At 37.3% G+C, this 19314-nt stretch overlaps 1 protein-coding gene across 2 annotated transcripts in view; it reads left to right on the top strand.

Moving 5' to 3' along the window:
* Positions 1 to 19314, top strand: part of VEGFC (vascular endothelial growth factor C) — a 104872-nt gene that overhangs the window by 68788 nt on the left and 16770 nt on the right. For both annotated transcript variants that reach the window (XM_045879606.3, XM_045879607.3), the window contains exons 3-4: positions 738 to 928; positions 14782 to 14933. In XM_045879606.3, coding sequence (XP_045735562.1) covers positions 738 to 928; positions 14782 to 14933 — 343 coding nt within the window. The remainder of the gene's footprint in view (positions 1 to 737; positions 929 to 14781; positions 14934 to 19314) is intronic.

Here is a 19314-nt window from a genome sequence, read left to right on the forward strand (position 1 = left end):
AAAAAGAAGCTAGAACGTTTAAGAAGTACATCATCTATAATGCAATATTTAAAGAGTCCACGGTGTTGGGGCTAAACCCCTAACTCACTGGAAACAGAATTCCAAGGGAGAGCATAAAAGGAATAGGAAATTTTGAGTTTCCTGGAGACACTTAGTTCAGGATATATGTCCCAGTTGATGGAAGATACCCTTGCATTTCAAGTGACATTCCCCAAAGCTGCCAGATAGCCTGCCTGAAAATGATCTTTGAATTCAGTCCAAACCCATAGCAATGTCCTCATTTACATCTCCGTTTAGAAAGAAAAAATTAAATCATGTTGTTTATCTTTGCTTTGAGACCGCAAAAACAGTACACACCATAGCAAACGAGCGTGACTCTCTCTCCGCACATCTATCTATTAAATTTTCGTTTTCTTAAGCAAAGAAAACCAAACATAAGTGCTGCAGAAAAGTCGCTGTTGTTTTAAGAAAGCGTAATCCTAACTTAGCGTGTTACCTGGCTACAGAAATTCATTTTTTAAGAAAATATCATTTGCTGCTCTGTTAAAATATTAAATAAATATTATATTGCATTCCAATCCGCAGGGCAATTTAGGATCCTGTCAGCTCTTCCTTTTTTAACATTATGTATTATACTTCAGTCTGAAAATCTGAGATCAAATGTGACGTCCAACTGCTGTGGGCTCTTCCCCTCGCTGGCTTCTGTGTAACTTACGGCCTTCCCTGTGACTCGACAGGTATTGATAATGAGTGGAGAAAGACTCAGTGCACACCCCGTGAGGTGTGTATAGATGTGGGGAAGGAGTTTGGAACAGCAACAAACACCTTCTTTAAACCTCCATGTGTGTCCGTCTACAGATGTGGAGGCTGCTGTAACAGCGAGGGCCTACAGTGTATGAACACCAGCACAAGCCACCTCAGCAAGACGGTAGGTGTGCTGGCCCCGCGGGGAGCCCGCCCAGTCCCCGCCCTCAGTCCCTGGCCACGGCTTTGGTCCCTCTGCAGTCACCCCATGTCCTTCTGAGCTGCTTCCGTTGTCTCTGGGGAATGAAGTGAACTTCTCAGTATCCTGTGGTGCTGAGGCTGTTATCTCACAAAGAAAGTTACTGTTGCTTTATGAGCTCTGTTCCTAATAGTGCTATCAAAGCCAAGGGAAGCAGGTAATAGATATACATACGAATGTGTGTGTGCGTGTGCGTCTGATCTAAATATTGTCATTTGGCAATCAATTACTTTTAAATGGTTAAGTCTTCTGATTAAAGAGCTACGGCACAAGCCACAGGTTCAAAATGTGTGGCAAAACGTGTGTTCTGTACAACAGCAGTTTAATATTGAAATAAGCCAACACTCTGAGCATACTCATTGTGTCCATTTGGAAAGCAAAGCAAATATTCTGACGCTATAAATCTCAGGTATTTTGAGTTACCTGTGAAGTCCCATCACATTAGATGTGACGCTTTTGAAATAATAACCAAGAAACTTACCTTAAGGCTTGGTCCGGGATTTTCAGCGCAGATGCGCTCACCTGCGTTGCAGGTCTTTTGTGAGAGAGGCGGCTGGCTATCAGAGGGCATGTTTATGAGCTGGTGATAACCAGAGAGTGTTGTTTAAAGGGCTGTGTACCACTGGCCTCTGCACAGAAATGTTTGGGGAAGCCCAGGCCATGAGCTGGGCTGATGCAAACTTCCCAAAACAGAAACTTGGGTTTGGCTGGAAGACTTTTCCAATCAGTTTTGAGAGTTGAAGTAACACAGGTAATGTGGCTACATTCAGAACTGCACAATTATTTTGAAAAATAATTTCAAAAATGTGATGTGAGGTTTGATTGATACAATGTGGAATGACAACAAATTAACATTTTTAGTCAAATAGTGTCTATACTTGGAATACATACAATGAAAGCTTCTTCTCACACAAACTTGAGCTGACTGAAAGCTTGTATCCCGTTAATAAAATCTGTTCCTATTTTAATATAACTAAGTGGAAATGAAAATTAAGATTACCTGAGTTTCTTCAACTGCGCTTTCTCATCTATTGGGAATTTCTAAAATTTTTACTCTAATGATCATTTGAGCTCTGGGTTTGGAGACACTGTCCTCTTGTACAATCAAAACTGCTTTTTGGGGGAAAAAATTGTATTTCTTTGTATTGCTCATATGCCTGATGAAGGAATTAACCATTTTAGATACTAAGACTTGCAAGAGGAAACAAAAAATAAGTAAATTATAAAACTGAATTTTTTATTCAACTTACCTGTGCCTGAACTCTAAAGATTAAAAAAAAAAATTAAAAGGTGATGCTTTGTGGCCTGACATCATTCCTGTTATCATCATAGTTAAGCACAGCCAGAAGGTGTTTATCTATTCTTGGTTACCTTCTAGAATCCAGCACAATGACACAGTGTTCCTTCTGGCAAACGTTAGCAAGAGACACATCATAATTCTAAATATATTCACACATTTAGAAACTTAATCAGTAGACTATATGTTTGTGGGTCATGGGATAACATTTCTGTGCTCGATAAAATTCTTATATTTTAATAGAATGACATATAATTATAGTGATTGAGCACAGCAAAACTATTTTGTGGACTCCCCCACCCTTGCCCCTCCATCTTTCTCAAACAGTAATTAGGAATTTGTTAGCTAAGAAACTGTAGATTTAGTGTACACTATTTTGAATAAAATACTACTAATTTAATAGGTTTTACTGGATAATAAGTGTTTATCTTATCTTAACCCTGAAGTAAAACAGGATTTAAAAATCTTTAATAAGTGTTGGAACTTAACACTTTTTTTTAATCAAAACACTTATTCCAGTAGGATAACCCCAAAAAACTAACATTTATTTTTAAAAAAGATCTTAATATTTAAAATGTTGCTGCTTTTATATTTAAGCCAAATTCTATAAAAGGATTTTTGGCCTTCTGAGTTTCTTGAAATGTCATTTTTTTAAAAAAATAGAGAAAATAAATATGAGTGAGGATATTACATTTTTGGAATGCCTTTAATAGCATATGTTTTTAAATACTTTGATTAAGCAATATGATATGTATCCTAGATTATATTATTACTGTTATGGGGTTTGACTTAAGTCAGTATCAGTTTGGTTGTTCTTCAAAAGTCTAGATATGCCAGTTGCGTTTTCCAAAGACCAAAAGGCTATATCTGTTTTAAAAATGGGATGACATGAAATAGCCTCAAAAGACATCCTGAAGAATTATTTCACCAAACAAAATGTATCTACTAAAAGCTCATTATGTATCATTTCAAAAATGCCTTATTGGATTCGGTTGTTAGATGAAACTTTACTTTCAAAGTGCTCATATTGTGAAAGTATCATTGAGTAATAACTATTTTAGCATTGGGGTTTTGTTTCGTTGGAGTTAATTTATTTTCTTGGTGAAAATCAGTTGCCAGTTGACAATATGTAAAGCTAGTTTTCATTACTAATTTCTTCCACAGATTCTTCTATTATGCCTTGTTGATAGAAAAAAAATGTTTTAAAATGAATTTTCTTTAAAAAATGCCTCATGCTTTAAGGTGTAATATTTATTTTAATATTTGAATCACATATTTCAAAACATATCTTCTTTAGATATACATGCTCAAATGTTTTGTGCAGTAGTCCCTTAGACAAGCTTTCTGTTTCCAGCACCACACTCAGCGCAAACAACACCCTGGCCTTGTGGTTTCCCCTCCTGATGTGTGACTTCATCTCTAGTCAGAAACACAGGGGTCATCCCTGACATCTCCCTTCTCTTGTGACACATCCAGCCTGTCACCAAATCAGATGTTCATTTTGTCCCCTAAGTATCTTGACTCCCCATGTCGACCACCATCCCTAGTCCAACATGCTCTTCATGCTCTTTCCAGCTAATGAAAACCCTGCCCTCTGCTCTCCTGCTTCCATTTCCCCTCGTCCCCATGCATTCTCTTAATGGCCCCCAAATGTGATATTTTTAAGACACAAATCTAGTGGTGTCAGTCTCCAGCATAAAGACCCTTCAATGATTTCCCACTACTGTTAGAAAAAGACCAAAATCTTTATCACAGCCTTAGATGTCTGCCTTCCTCCACAGAACCATCTGACATAACTGTCCCTTGCCCTTAACTTTTTGTGCTCCCAAATGCTCTAGGCTTCCTTAAGTCCCTAGGAAACACTGTGTCCCCTCTAGCCCTCCATCCTTGCTCACACTTTTAAGTCAACCTCTCCTGCTAGTCTCCTCCCTGCTGAGGTACCAGTTCTTCTATCACGTGGCTCAACAAGTCCTTGGGGGGGACTTTTCTGACCTCCTTGATTGGATCCTGTATTTCTTTTAAATGCTTTATAGTTTCCCATACTTACCTTTCATAGCACTCACTATAGCTTATAATCCTAGTTTATAACAATATAGCCATTATTATTTGATTGATGTCCATCTCCTCCATAAAGCCAAGAACAGATCTCTGTTGCTCATCAGTTCCCTGAGTGTTGGTTGCGGAATTAGCACACATCCCCTTTTGGAAGCACATTAAACCGACCCTCTCATCAGAAAAAAAAATGAAGATATGGGCACATCCACAGAGCTTACCCCACAGTTTCAGGGGGAGGTGTCCTTACCCTAGTTCTTATCCATTGAAGCAGATTTTAAAACTACTGCCTTGAAGGTCAGCGATAATAAAATAGCTGATGAACTCACCTGTGTAATTTTTAAATAAACCGATCCTATTGCCTAATCAAAGTATATGCTATAAATTTCAGATCAATCTTTTAAAAATGTCCCGTTTTTGAACAAATGGAAGAGAAAATGCTCCCCTTTTTTTCGCATTCATAGTTGATGTGAGCAGAAGTCACCATTCTATTCCTCTTAATTGTCTTGCTAAATACACACTTTACACATGTGCCAAATAGATACCAGAAGTGCCTTAGATAAAATCTAATCTTGGAAAACAGAAAAATCTTTGTTAGTAAACAAAAGGAATGAATGTAGTCTTCTGTTCACCGTCGGTTTTTCTGGGACCACTGCATATTTATTCCCTCCAGTGGCTTGATTAGGTCCCATGTTGACCTAATGGGTGCCAGAGTGAAAGCATTTATTCAAGGATAAGTGCGCATGATAACAGCACACAAACTTCTCTGTCAGGTTGGAGGCATCAGAAGGTTGTAGGCTTCAGAAAGTAGAAGGCTTCCAGGCTAAGAAGAGCATTTAGTGCTAAGTTTAAGGTATGTGTAGGTAAAATAAAATTTGGTCCAGTATCCCCAAATAGGATATTTTTTCTAAAAGAAAACTAAGTCTATGTTAGATCATATGGAATCAGTTCTCACTGAATTTCATCCTCTTTCCCCTCCAGGCTTTAGAGAATTTAGGAAGGTCTTTAAAACAGATTTATGATGTTGAAACCATTTATTTTGCCTGCTTCCTCATTGGAAAAATCAGAATTTACCTATAAAATTGTTGAGGTCTGGTTTCTTGTTGTTGGTTTGTGTTGTTTTCAAGCTTTATTTTGATCCTTTTGATAGGCTTGATACGTGCAATAATCACATTTCTTACAAATTCTGACCTGCGAAGCGGTAGTGTTTTTACATGTAATGTATTATACAGCAGGGGAGTCTCATTTTAGCACTTCAATTTTCCAAAGATTTGCAGTTTGAATTAAAAATTTGACGTGCACTGAAAATAAGGTACTTAGTCCTCAGGGTGCTGCCCCAGGACACCTACTTTCCTGACTCCACACACTGTTCTTAGGTGTCTTCATCTACACTGTTTTGCTCTTCGTGGGGATTACCCAAATCCTTATCTCCTGCTCAGACTTCTCCCGTGGTTCCCATACTCAAGCCTGTGACTTGGCTTCCCTTCTGGTGGGTCCTGGTTCATATGCGCCACGTTGGAGTTATGACCCATTCCCCTATGCCCACCCCACCCACAGAGATAGACAAGCAAGTAAATAAACCTTTTTCTTCTTCCAGTATTCTCTTTGTAAATGACACCACTCATCTTGTTGGCTAATCCCAGTTATTCTTTCTTTCACTAAAAGCCCAATCAATAATTCCAGTTAAATCTCCCTTCCAAACATGGCTAGAATCCATCCAGTTTCTTCATCCTGCTGATCTCATCTGATGCAGGTCACATTCATCATCACCTAGGCCAGTCTCGTGACTGGTCCTATATCTCCAAATCTCCCTCCCATCCATGGGCCACATGATAGCAGCGAGTTTTTTGTTTTCTAGATGAGAAGTCAGTTCCTGCCCAGGCTAGCATGTGTTCTGACTGGTCGATGCAAATGTTCTAAGCTGTGAAATATTTGGAATGGTGCTCTCCTTTAGGTGCCTTCTTTAGGTTAAATCCTTCAACATGGTTTTCTAGGCCCTCCACGACCTGGCTGCTGCCTAAATCTGCAGCCTCAGTTGTCACTGCTCTCCCCTAAATACTACTTTCCACGAGGACCCAAATTCATCTACTCCTTAAATGTTGTCAGTATCTCTTACCTCGGAGTCACTGCAATACTCTATGTTTGAACCATCTCCTTACACATCTCCTGATACCTCCCTCATTGAGCTAATTTCTGCTCATCTTTAGGCCTAGATATGAATGTCACCTCTAAGGCATCTTGTTGTATGGTCCATAGCATCCTTTATTGCCCATATGTTAGCATCATTACCTTATCTGTCAGATTGTTTTAGTCCCTAAGCTCTAAACTCCATGAAAGCAGAGACTGTGTTTGGTTATTACCCTGGATCATGGCACATCGTTGGCACATAGTAAACACTAGGCACCAAATTGAATGACTAAAGAAAAGGGAACAGATTTAGGGTCAAGGGTAGAGTCGTGAATATGCTGATTTTGAAAAATCGGAGTGATATTTAGGTGGAGATACCAGAAGAAGATTGGGCATGTGATTCCAGAATTCTGCAGCGGTGATTGGATCCTTAGACATCATATTGATAAAATGCTGTTTGAAGTCCTGTTGTACTTGTTACCACTTAGACGGTTCATGTATCAGGAGAGAAGAGCAAAAGCCAATGCCAAGGGAAAGCCAACGTTCAATCATTGATAGTCCCATCCATTTCTCCTTTTGATTTCTTAATAACATGCTCTTCTCCCACCCAAAGAATCCACTCAGATTATTTTTAATAGTAAAAGCAATTATTTTAATTTAAATTCAATTAAGCAAGTGGGATGAAGCACCTACCGTGTGGTGCTTCATACTCTCCCATATAATGGGTATACAGTAACGTATGGATCCTGCACTCATGGATCTTACAGGTTAGCAGGGAAAGGCAATCAACATTTATCAAGTAAATAAAAATAGTCTAAGTGTTGTGAAAGAGAAATGCAAAGCTTTATGGAAATACATATCAAGGACAGTGAGACGTGAAACTCCTGAAGGCAATGTTTTCATGTGTCTTTAACATTTTTGCTAATATTGCAACTTGTAAAAGCTTACACCTAAGTAGTACTTTTCCTAAGTGTATTTTTTATTATATTTTCAATGTACTATAAATGGGAGCATGTGAGGATCTCTTTCAAACATAAAAGGAAGTTTCTTACTGCTGTATTTTCTGAAGGGGGAAAAAAACCAGTCTTTGTCTTGTTAAGGGAGTTCCAGACACATCCTTTAGCAACAAAAGTCACCAACTAGAATCATATAAATTTTAAGGACAATGTACCTTAAGTGATTTAAAACGCAAGTTTTTTATAAAAACTTCCTAGAATTTTTTTTTTTTTATGGGGCTCAATGAAGGGCAGGTTAGCAGAATGTGTGAGGAAGCCAGCCATTAGTTGAAAAGTGAAACCATATGCACTAAGCATTCCAAAGTGAACTAATAGGTCACAACTGCTTCAAACTTCTCCCAGCTATCTGCTTCTGAGAAGTAGATTGGGTGGCTTTTTTGCCCTCTTTCATAAACACATGCTTTTCAGTATATTTTCTTACGAGAAGTTGTATATTTAAGAGATATAACCAAAAAGGAGAAAGTGAATATTGCAGAAGATAAATTATTTGATGACTCGAGTAGAAGTAGAAGAAAGCCATCTACTTCTGAGCCAAACATTTGGATTAAAAAGTTATTTAAATGTTAGTATTTACCTTATACATAGTTTTTCTGAAGATAGGAATGAGAAAGAAAAACTACCAAACCCATAGGGCTTCCTTGGAAATCTTGGGGTTGGAGCTGAAGAAACCACAGCCTCTTTGCTGAGTTCATGAGTGCCCTTGGAAGGAGCCAGCTCATTGTGAGCGCTGGGTCTCTTCTAGTTCCTTCTGATGGACATGCACAGCAGTATTTAAAATTCTGTGTTGCCATTCTAAAAAAAAAGCTATTCTATTTTTTATTATTTTATAAGGAAATAATATAAGCATATATATTAGCAAAATCATCCCAGATTATATCTGAGTTGAGCTGAGTGCTTCACAAAATTTTCTTTTTAGCAAAATGTATTTAAATCTAAGTAAAATGTGCAACTATGGAATGTAACTTAGAGGTATTATTTTGCACTGCAGGGGTCTGAAAGATTACATTCATATGTATTCAACAAGTGGAATGTGATTTGTTTGGAATCTTTAGCTAATTAATATCTGGCAAGCACACTTGCTGGAAATCAGGTTTTATCCAGATGTGGGGAAAAAGCTCTATACCAATACCAGTTATCAGAAGTTTAAGAGTAACATTTGCCTTAAGAAAAAAAAAATAATGCATCTGTTAAAAATACCCCTTTTTCCCAACTTCTCCAGGTATTGATCCTGTGCACAAATTTTATTCAGTATTTCTAAAACTCCTGAATTGGGGCTTTTAATTGCAGCATTGTATCTGCATTTTATGTATAACAGTACATGAAAATTAATTCAGTACAAATGTAGATCCGTTAGCATCTGCTCTCCTGAGTTCTTCCCAGACCTACTTTCAATTCTGCAGGTCATTGAGAGCAGGCCCTGTGGTTGGTAGGCTCACTTGAAAAGTGAGCACAGTGGACCCTTAATTTTCACCTTTTCCCATTTTTAGGGATTATTTCTTTAAATGCCATGTAGTTTCTCTCTTCCAGTTTACAATTATTAACCATACATACTCTCCAGGAGCTACAACTTGTTTCTATACTTAATGGACTCAAGGCTGGAATATTTAAATTAAAGATAACAATGAGATACGCTAGAAAGAGAAACTGGTTATGTTTTGGGGTATAAAAAAAAGATGTCATAAAGGGAGGCATTTTTTTTTTTTGGTTTGATATTTGTTCCCACACAAACATCCCTTTTGAATGTAATACTAAACTGTAATCCAGGATCTCGTCAGTAAGGAAGTTCTACACCTTTTTCTTGAATAGCCTGCAAGATAAGTAGAAATAAGACTTGTTGCTTTGTAACTGTTGCTATGCTGGTGTAAACAATCGGTTGTTTCAAAACGTGGCTTTACTTGAAGTCCATTCTTATTGGTGAGAATCGACTCTTAGATATTCTTATTAAAGAATTCCAGTAGATAACAACTGGGAACCTCTCATTTGGAAATGTTTGATGTTTCCTCCTGTTTATTGAAGTTTTACAGAACACACAGATTTTTTTTTTCCAATTTCCAGGCTTGTTTAAATCCCATCTTAATAAAAACTTTTTGATCTTCAAAACCAGCAACTCCTCTCACAGGCATATGCAGAGAGTATACCATCAGTCTCCATTATGAATGTTATTACTACTTAGATCCTAAATTGGGTACAAGCTATTATGTACTGTTCAAGAACAGTTCACTTTATAGCATAAAAATGTCTTAGGAAAATCATCATGTTCAAAATATCAAAGTATAAATGTCATCATCCTCAATTAGTATTGACTGAGTATACATATATACATGGAATTATTAGCTAATGCTGAACATAATACATAAACTTTGCACTCTATGAGCTTAAATCTAAGATAGAAAATACTGTGCACACATTAAGGCACAAAACAGTCTAATATAGGCATTCTTGTTTTATTAAAATTTAAAGAATTTATGTATTGTTTCAACAGTGACGTGCATGGATAGACCTTGACTCTTTTGAGAAAAAATTGTAGTTATTTACTGTGTTGGTTTAGATCTTTCTAGAATGGCAAGCACAGATTTCATGAGAGTTAAAATGCAGGTTCTTGCTAAGAGCATTTGTGATAAACTATTTGATATTTCAAAAATTCTAACCTAGTAACTTCTGTATGTATATATGTGTGTGCATATATGTACGAGAGAGAAGGGGGGTACCGAGAGAGTTGTATGTGGCAAGGGTAATTGATTGATGACTTATCTTGAGAAGCTAACAAGGTGCTCGGCACTATGCATCTTATAGGTTCTCAGTTAATAGTTACTGAAAACTAAACGTAAAGTTTTAAACAAAAACATTTTAATTCCTCAAAGATTCAACTCAATTTTGAAGGAGAATTCTCATCCAAAGAACACCACTATGAAATCACACCATTATTATCACTCTTTTATAGGTAACAAAATGGAGGCAAAGGGAAATTAGATAATTCTTCCGAGTCATAGAAGCAGTAAATTGCAGATGCAGGACTCAAATATCTAAGACTCCGCTCTTGGTTATTCTTCTATCTCTAGTAAAGGAGGAAAGTTGCTGGATATTTGGAAACTATATTTATTTATTTGCAGAGGGTACCTTATGAGTTTATATGGTGATTCAAATTATTAATATTTTTTAGTTCAAAAAAGTTTACATTTTCTAAGCATATACTATCTGATTAGGAAAAAAGCCTATGAATATTTTTAGGGATTCAATATAGCTATTCAAATATTTAGGGATTCAGTATAGCTATTCAAAATTCACAAATTGGTCTGTAAGAAAGAAAACGGAATTTATCATACTCAGTAAAAAGGTAGTAGAAACTTTATAATCCTTTTAAATGAGAAAAGTGAATCAGTATACACACTTAAGACCAGTGCATAATTTTCCAAAGAAATTGGAAAATTAAAGAGTCCCCTTCAATATATGACAGAGCTACTATGTGTATAATTGTGCCTTAATGCACACACATACAGCACGCTCTCCTCATCTTTCTGACGTTGATAGAGGAAGAAAAGTTAATTATCAAGAACCTTTCTACTTTTAATATTGGTCAAGGCATCTTTCTCTGGACCCTTGAATTTTGTCCACACTGATACAGTCAAGTAGAGAATTAAAGAAACTAGATAGAAAATTCAGGTAAGAATTTGAGGTGGAAGGGCGCCTGGGTGGCTCAGTTGGTTAAGCGACTGCCTTCGGCTCAGGTCATGATCCTGGAGTCCCGGGATCGAGTCCCGCATCGGGCTCCCTGCTCAGCAGGGAGTCTGCTTCTCCCTCTGACCCTCCCCCATCTCATGCTCTCTCTATCTCATTCTCTCTCTCAAATAAATAAATAAAAATCTTTAAAAAAAAAAAAAAAAAAAAAAAAAAAAAGAATTTGAGGTGGAAGATGTATTTCAAGAGAAGGAAAGTCTTGGGTTGATTTTTTTTTTCACTTTAAATTTTCAGAATATTAATTCCTTTTGATCAAATTAACTGAATTCAGCTGGTCAGTTGTTTACCTAGATTCAGACAAGAGAAATAAAACATCAGTATTTAAAATTGGGGGGTTTTATTTATTTAACTATACTATAAGTAAATTTTTCTCTCACATTGTACTGTAGTGTTTTTTGTTTTTTTTTTTTTGAGATTTTATTTATGTGAGACAGAGAGAGAGCACAAGCAGGGGCTGGGGCACAGAGAGAGAGGGAGAAGCAGACTCCCTGCTGATCAGGGAGCCCTACCCGGGGCTCCATCCCAGGACCCCAGGATTATGACCTGAGTCAAAGGCAGACACTTAACCAAATGAGCCACCCAGGCTCCCCTGTACTGTAGTTTTAATGCTTATGAATATGTTCAACTTACAGGAAAAAACAGTTCTCTAAACAGTGGTTTGTTTGGGTTTTTTTGGTTGTTGTTTTTTTTTAGTGCCTCTTTACCTGTCCATTTATCCCTTTAGTCTGTGTGTTCACGGACCACAAATCTCTTCCACCCCTTGAAAGTACAGGACCAGGCTTATTTTCAGGAAGATGCTTTCTTGATGTGCCTTTAAGTGTTCTCATCTCACTAGAACATTCTTCAAAGCCCCAGTTCCTAAGTATACACTTGGTACTCACGGGCAGGTCCTGATTGTGGACATTACCCCCCAGCACTGGCTGAAGGCTGTCCGTGCTCACTGCGATCTCTTTGCCCTTAGGAAAATGTGCCGGGGTGGAATCTGGGATGCAGCAGTCCCTGAGGAAAGGTGCAGGAAATGTGCTGTGAGGCGTAGGGGTGGAGAGCATCAGGCATGCTTCCACAATAGCTGTGAGCTCTAGAAGTGCCTTATCCTTCACTCTCAGGCTCTGTTCTTCCTCCTGTCACTTGAGACAGTGCCAGATCCTGCAGTGATTACATGCATCCTATCCTATAAGCAAAATCCCTCCTCTGGCATGAGTCATCCGAGTGCTTTCCCTCTGGTCACCTGAGGCCTCTCTTCTCTCCATCCCCGCCCTGCCCCGCTGCTCCTGTCCTGTAGCCCAGCCTGCCAGGGCCCCTAGAGCTGCTTTTGGTAACCATTTTTTTTCCACTCTATCCTTACACTTCCATTGCCCCGAGACATCAACCCTGTTTCCACAGACACCTTTATGAAGCTCTCCTCTCTTCCTTTGGCTTCCCTTGGTTTAACAGTAACCCACTCCTGGCTCTCCATCTTCATATCTTCCTTCTTCCCAGACATATTTACTACTTGCCTTTTCTCATCCCTTAAGTGTACCTGTTCCCCAGGTTTCTATTATTAGATGTTTCCTCCTTTCATTCATGATCTCACCAAGTAATCTCATCAATGTCTAAGACTTCAACTACGACTTTAACATTGTCAGCTTTTAAATGGCTCTCCTAAGCTCTAGACCCAAATCTAACTGCCTATTAGACATAAATTCTTAGGATTTTATGAGCAGACCTGTACATCTTCCTACCATTTCTACTATTAAGGGTTTAAATAATTTATAAATTTTATACATATAAAAATTAAATAAACAACTTTTTAAACACTGGTTTTTAACTTTACGTTTCTTCTGTTACACTGGTTCTTAATGTAGGGTCCAGAAATGTCCTAAGTAGTGTATTTAGACATTGCAGAATTTTCTCTCTTAAAAGTTTTACCTAGTGCAAGGAATTTCTGCCAGTGACATTTCATCTAATAAAAGGTTTCTCCCAAACTGCATAAACAATGTCCTTTTAGGGAAGAAACTGGTCAGAGTCATAATACTGGGATACGTTGAGGTTATATGTTGAGATTATCTATGTAGCATGGACAGTATTCTGGAAAATACCTAGAATCTTGAGAATATATTCAAATAATACGCCTAAATGGCAATCACTATGCATATCACATTCATATAAATTAGCTTATGTAATTTTTATAACAGTCGTGTGAACAATGGGTCAGATGTTTCCTCAGTTCACTGATTTTTAAGGAAGTATACAGTTTAGATAAATTAAATGACTTTTCCAAGTACACACAACTTACAGGTGGGATTGCTATTAAAAAATGCCCCATCGGGGTGTGACCCTGTTCATTCTAAGGCAAATTCAGGTAGCTGAATTTTTCAATGACTATATAATGAATACATTTCAAATGAAGAAAATGTGCAGTTTATAGTTTAGATATCTCTGTGTTTCAGTCTTCAAAATCCATTTCCGTGAATCTCCCTGTAGTACTAAATCGGCAACTTATACAATTCCCCAAAGATTTCCAATGATCTTTAAGTGTTGGCATGAAATTATAGCGACGGGCCCAATCACAAGGCTCTGGAGTTTGTCATCATCTTTATCGCTGCTCAGATTGCCGAAAAGGCACCAAATAACACCAGAGCGGTTTAGCTACGGTTACAGGACTACAAAATGATCTTAATAAGCAGGTAATGGTCAGGATTTCACTTTTACCATTATTATTGATAATTCAGATTTTAAGAAACTTAGGAATTTAAATCCACGTAGTTTTACTTAATCACTAATTTATTTGTATATTCAATTTAAAACATTAACTTTGGAGAAGGAAGAGGAGAATTAAAGTTCCCCATGGACAAGAATGAGACTTTAAATTTTGAGACTCTAGCCCACAATTGTGTATAATGTCCTACCTGATTTTAAACTTATTACTTTCATAACACTTGTGTCAAAATAACAGAAACAGACCTTTATCTATTAAGTGATGAATGTGTTTCTTCTTCTTTTGAACATAATAAATAAATTCATAAGATATCTTGGACAAATGTAAAACTACTTTGAGGTAGAAATATAACTTGGAATCAAAATCGATTTCACTTCTATGTATTTGATGTCTTTGTATTCAGTTTACATAGAATAGGACTTAACCAAACATTTCTAGGTTGTGTGGCCAATAGCTTTTTACTTCTATATCACAAAGATATTTATATCTGTGCCACTTTTTAATAACCGCTAGAATAAGCTAGGACTCTGAAAAAATTCTTTTTCCCTGAACACAGTGGTCCGTCGCATCTCTACTCCATAATCATTAGCTGGTTATCAAAATTCTAATATGCTTTATAACAGTGACATGAGATAAGCAAACAGACTCTTTGTTATTCAATAAAGGATACTGATTAGAAGCAAAACAGTTTTTACGATGTAATCATAAAAAACTTTTGCGTCCTGCATGTATTATGTAGCACTACCTAATCATAAAGAGTTAATCTCACTCCTTTTGGACTCCAACATTTACCATAAAAATGCTTTCTAGCATCTATATAATTTTTTTTCTTCTTTTTGTCCCTTCTTTGTAGTTGTTTGAAATTACAGTGCCTCTCTCTCAAGGCCCCAAGCCAGTAACAATCAGTTTTGCCAATCACACTTCCTGCCGATGCATGTCTAAACTGGATGTTTACAGACAAGTTCACTCCATTATTAGACGTTCCCTGCCAGCAACACTACCACAGTGAGTATGAATTAAATCTATTTTTTTCTTCATCCTCTACTAATATAAAATTATTTTCAAGTAAACACAGTTTATTGGAAGAATTTTTGTGAAATTTGCTATAATATGCTTTGCATCAAATACAAAAGAAGACAAATTTGATACCATGAAAGTAAAATTAAAATGAAACAGGGAAGCCCTTTTTATAGACAAAGTAGTTCACAATATAAAACCAGTATTTCTATGGGATAACACACTTTCCACCACTCTTCATATCATCAGTGATTTGGCCTAACTGATCTAACATCCATGAAATCAAGTGTGCAAACTCACAAATGATGTTAAAGCTAAAACCGTTTAAGCCTCGGTAAGATTTTTGGTCCAAAACAAAAAATATTTTTAAAAATTATTTTACATCCATTAGCATTCAGTTGCCTTTCTTCAATCTCGATTATTTTTTCTCTATTCATCTTTTTTATTTCAGCAAGGATTGAATACTGAAATACTGAATTACTTGAAAGAATTTTCTCTTACTATTATTTCAAATTAATATTCAAAGTAACATTTGCTATTCAAATTCCTTTCTCAGCGTATTTTTTTAGGCTGGTAAATGGCAGCAGATGCTGCACTTGGTCATACCGAAGGACCTGCATAGAACATCAAGTGTTGACACTGTGAATAGTTCATAATGACTCATTATGCATTGTCATCAAAAATCTAGGAACTTTCTGCCTTCTGCCCCAAAATGAGGCTGCAGCTCTTTGGTCTTTAGGATGTCCAATGCATGTGAATAAAACTTACCGAACTTTGACATTTGTAACAAAATTTTAAATAAATTGATGTGCAAACATATATATTACCCAAAAAAAAAAACTATTTAAACCTTGCATTTAAAACTTGACAATAAATGTGATAATGCTAGCAGGGTTCCCCAGGGTTGCTTTACTCAGTGTGGCAGAGGCCTTATCTTTCCAGAGACACACAAAAAACTATGGGTAGCCTAATTGGAGTGAAGTCTGTCCTTAATATGGGAACACAAAGGCCTTACCAGCATCTGTGCATACACTGAGTCTGCTGCTTGGGGTCCCAAAACCCCCGAAGTTGTATGTGCAGGTTTACTCACGAAAGTCAGAGAGATGTGTCCCCAGCTCCTGTGGCAATTCATCCATTCTGAGGGCTTTGGCCATGATCTCCATGCTGTTCCCAAAGTTGTTTCAAATGGACTTAAAATACTACATCCAAATCTCTTATATTGCTGTGTTTATAATTATATTAGAATAGGTACAAACATCAAAGATTTATTCTGTTTATTTCTGCATTATTCATAGTACTTTTCTCTCACATCCTCTGAGACCTTGAACTCACCCGGTTGTCATTAATTACTTTCTTTCCTGATGTCACGCACCAGCACTATTGATTCGGGGAGCGGGGGGTGGGGAGGAGAGATTTGCTCCAACCTCTGCATGTGTCTTGTTTCCACCACTGACATCCTCGTCCACTCCATTCTGCATGTATGTCTGGTCTCAGGCCGTGGTGTCCAGACTGGTTTCCTTCTGTTGGATCTCTCTCCAACTCCTGCACAATGTCACACATGAGCTTTACAAGGCACCACTTCATTCATCTGACCAGAAACTGCCAGTGGCTTCCAGCGACTCAAAGAATTGAGCACAAATTTCTCACCTCCTTGTCCCTTGACCAGCCTTCCTTTCTTGTTTTGCTTCTCATTTCTCACTGAGTCTGGACTTCATAAAGTCTCATTCCCTGAACACCAAGCTCATTTCCTGCTCTATATCTTCTTTCTCTACTGGCCCTGGCTTAAAATAAATGCCCTTTCTTTTCTGCTTTCTCAAAACTCCCTCCACTTCTCAGCATTCAGGTAAAGGTCTCTGTCCTGCATTTGTCTTGTCCAAATACCACTGCCATCGCTGCTTCTTGAATGCCTGTAGCAATCACTGTATTTGCTTTCTCCTTGCATGAATTTGTAGGGGTCTGTAGATGGGCATGTGCAACTGGGTTGTGAGCATTTGAGGTACAGGTAGGTTCATGACCTCCACAGAATCCAGCTAATCACACTTGAAAATTATTGAGCTGTTACCATGCTTTCAGCCCTTTACATACACACTGTTTCATCTAACCCTCCCCCAAAGCACCTCTGCAGTTGGTAGCAATGTTAGCCTTATTTTATAGGTGAAGCAAGTAATCATACTCCAGAGTTGGGGACTAAACAATACACTCTACTGACCAACCAATGATTGTTATATAAAATAACTTATTTATCTGCTGTGTTTTGTAGCAACTGCATGTTTGCCCAGATTTTCACCATTACTTATCCCTATAACTACTACACTGCATACTGTCAAAGGCAAGATACTGTCAATGGCAAGAACAGACAAAAAGAGTAAAAAGAGCCTGTGCCTTCCAGTGAGCGCAGTCTGAGCCCGAATTCCGGTTGGCCACTAAGCCACTTTTTAAGGTTGGGTATTTTACGTGTCTGAACTGCAGTTTGCTTATATGTAAAACCACAAAGATGTAAAGTGGGATGAATGGAATACTGAATGCTCTTGTGGTGGTTAGAACAGAGCCTGGCGTCTAAGAGAGAGTCCTCAAAGGGAGGATTTATTATTACCATTACGATTCATATCTGATTCATCCACCTGTGTTTTTCATTATTTTTTACCACTATCTACAATAAGAAATGCAATATCTATGTTTATATGATATGCATATAGCATATATAGTGTATAGATTTAAAGTAAATAACTATGTAACTTTACATGTAGTTATAGTTATATAGAACTATAACAGTAAAACAAAGTATTATTTTAAAACAGTTTTCTTTATTGTAGGGCTACCCAACCCTTTTTTCATTATCACCCCCCCAAGGATCTTTTATAGACCTTTTCTCTAATCACCTCCCTCGTAAAATTTTAATACCATAGACTTATTTATATCATATGTGTATTTGGGCTTTACACAAAAAAAGGTAGTGCAACATAGGACTAAAAATGACAAAAAATTTTTATAGTTAAAAGTTAAATTAAAGGGGCGCCTGGGTGGCTCAGTCGTTAAGCATCTGCCTTCGGCTCAGGTCATGATCCCGGAGTCCCAGGATCGAGTCCCACATGGGGCTCCCTGCTCGACAGGAAGCCTGCTTCTCCCTCTCCCACTCCCCCTGCTTGTATTCCTGCTCTCGCTGTCTCTCTCTGTCAAATAAATAAAAAATCTTAAAAAAAAAAAAGTTAAATTAAAAATGTGAAAGCTTTTAACATTGAACATAATTTTAGAACTACAGTTTTTGCTGAGAAACCTTTAAGGTAACTTATTTACTTATTTAGTGGTAATATATCAAATCCCATAGGGAAAGTACCAATTGAGAAAATACCTAACAATACAAACATATTTTTTAAAGAAAACATTCCGAACAATTATTTTTCCAAGAAAAGGAAGATAAGTTTTTAAATAGTTTCAAATTTTTTAGAGAACTTAACTTTTGCTTCATATGAGAAAACGACTTACAACTTCTGTAGCTGCTAGATTCCCAGTTAGATAGTGTAACCCCTTCTTTCTTCTCAGCATGTGACATTCTATGGCTTGAATAACTTCTGTAGAATTAAATAATAAAATGTAAACTATTTCTACTTAATCCCCAAAGCTTATGTCACTCACCAAAGCACCAGAGATTGAATATAAGGAGCAGCCACCAGGCACCTATCACTCTATGATATTTTATTTTACTTTATTTATTTATTTATTTATTTATTTATTTATTTATTTATTTATATTATGGGCAGAAGACATGAACAGACACTTCTGCAAAGAAGACATACAAATGGCTAACAGACACATGAAAAAAAATGTCGCTCTATGATTTTGAGATTGAGTACTTGGGTCCAGAGAAATTCCCTCAGTGACAGCCCTCTCTTCACTATAATTTTTTTACATTTTTTAAATTTTATTATGTTATGTTAATCACCATACATTACATAGTTAGTTTTGATGTAGTGTTCCATGATTCATTGTTTTCATATAACACCCAGTGCTCCCTGCAGAACGTGCCCTCTTTAATACCCATCACCAGGCTAACCCATCCTCCCACCCCCCTCCCCTCTAGAACCCTCAGTTTCTTTTTCAGAGTCCATCATCTCTCATGGTTCGTCTACCCCTCCGATTTCCCCCCTTCATTCTTCCCCTCCTGCTATCTTCTTCTTTTCTTTTTTTTTCTTAACATATAATGTATTATTTGTTTCAGAGGTACAGATCTGAGATTCAACAGTCTTGCACAATTCACAGCGCTTACCAGAGCACATACCCTCCCCAGTGTCTATCACCCAGTCACCCCATCCCTCCCACCCCACCCCCACTCCAGCAACCCTCAGTTTGTTTCCTGAGGTTAAGAATTCCT

Source organism: Mirounga angustirostris, unplaced genomic scaffold (genome assembly GCF_029215605.1).
Source record: "Mirounga angustirostris isolate CCGP_5_RB_7025 unplaced genomic scaffold, mMirAng1.0.hap1 SCAF_2, whole genome shotgun sequence".
NCBI lineage: Eukaryota > Metazoa > Chordata > Mammalia > Carnivora > Phocidae > Mirounga > Mirounga angustirostris.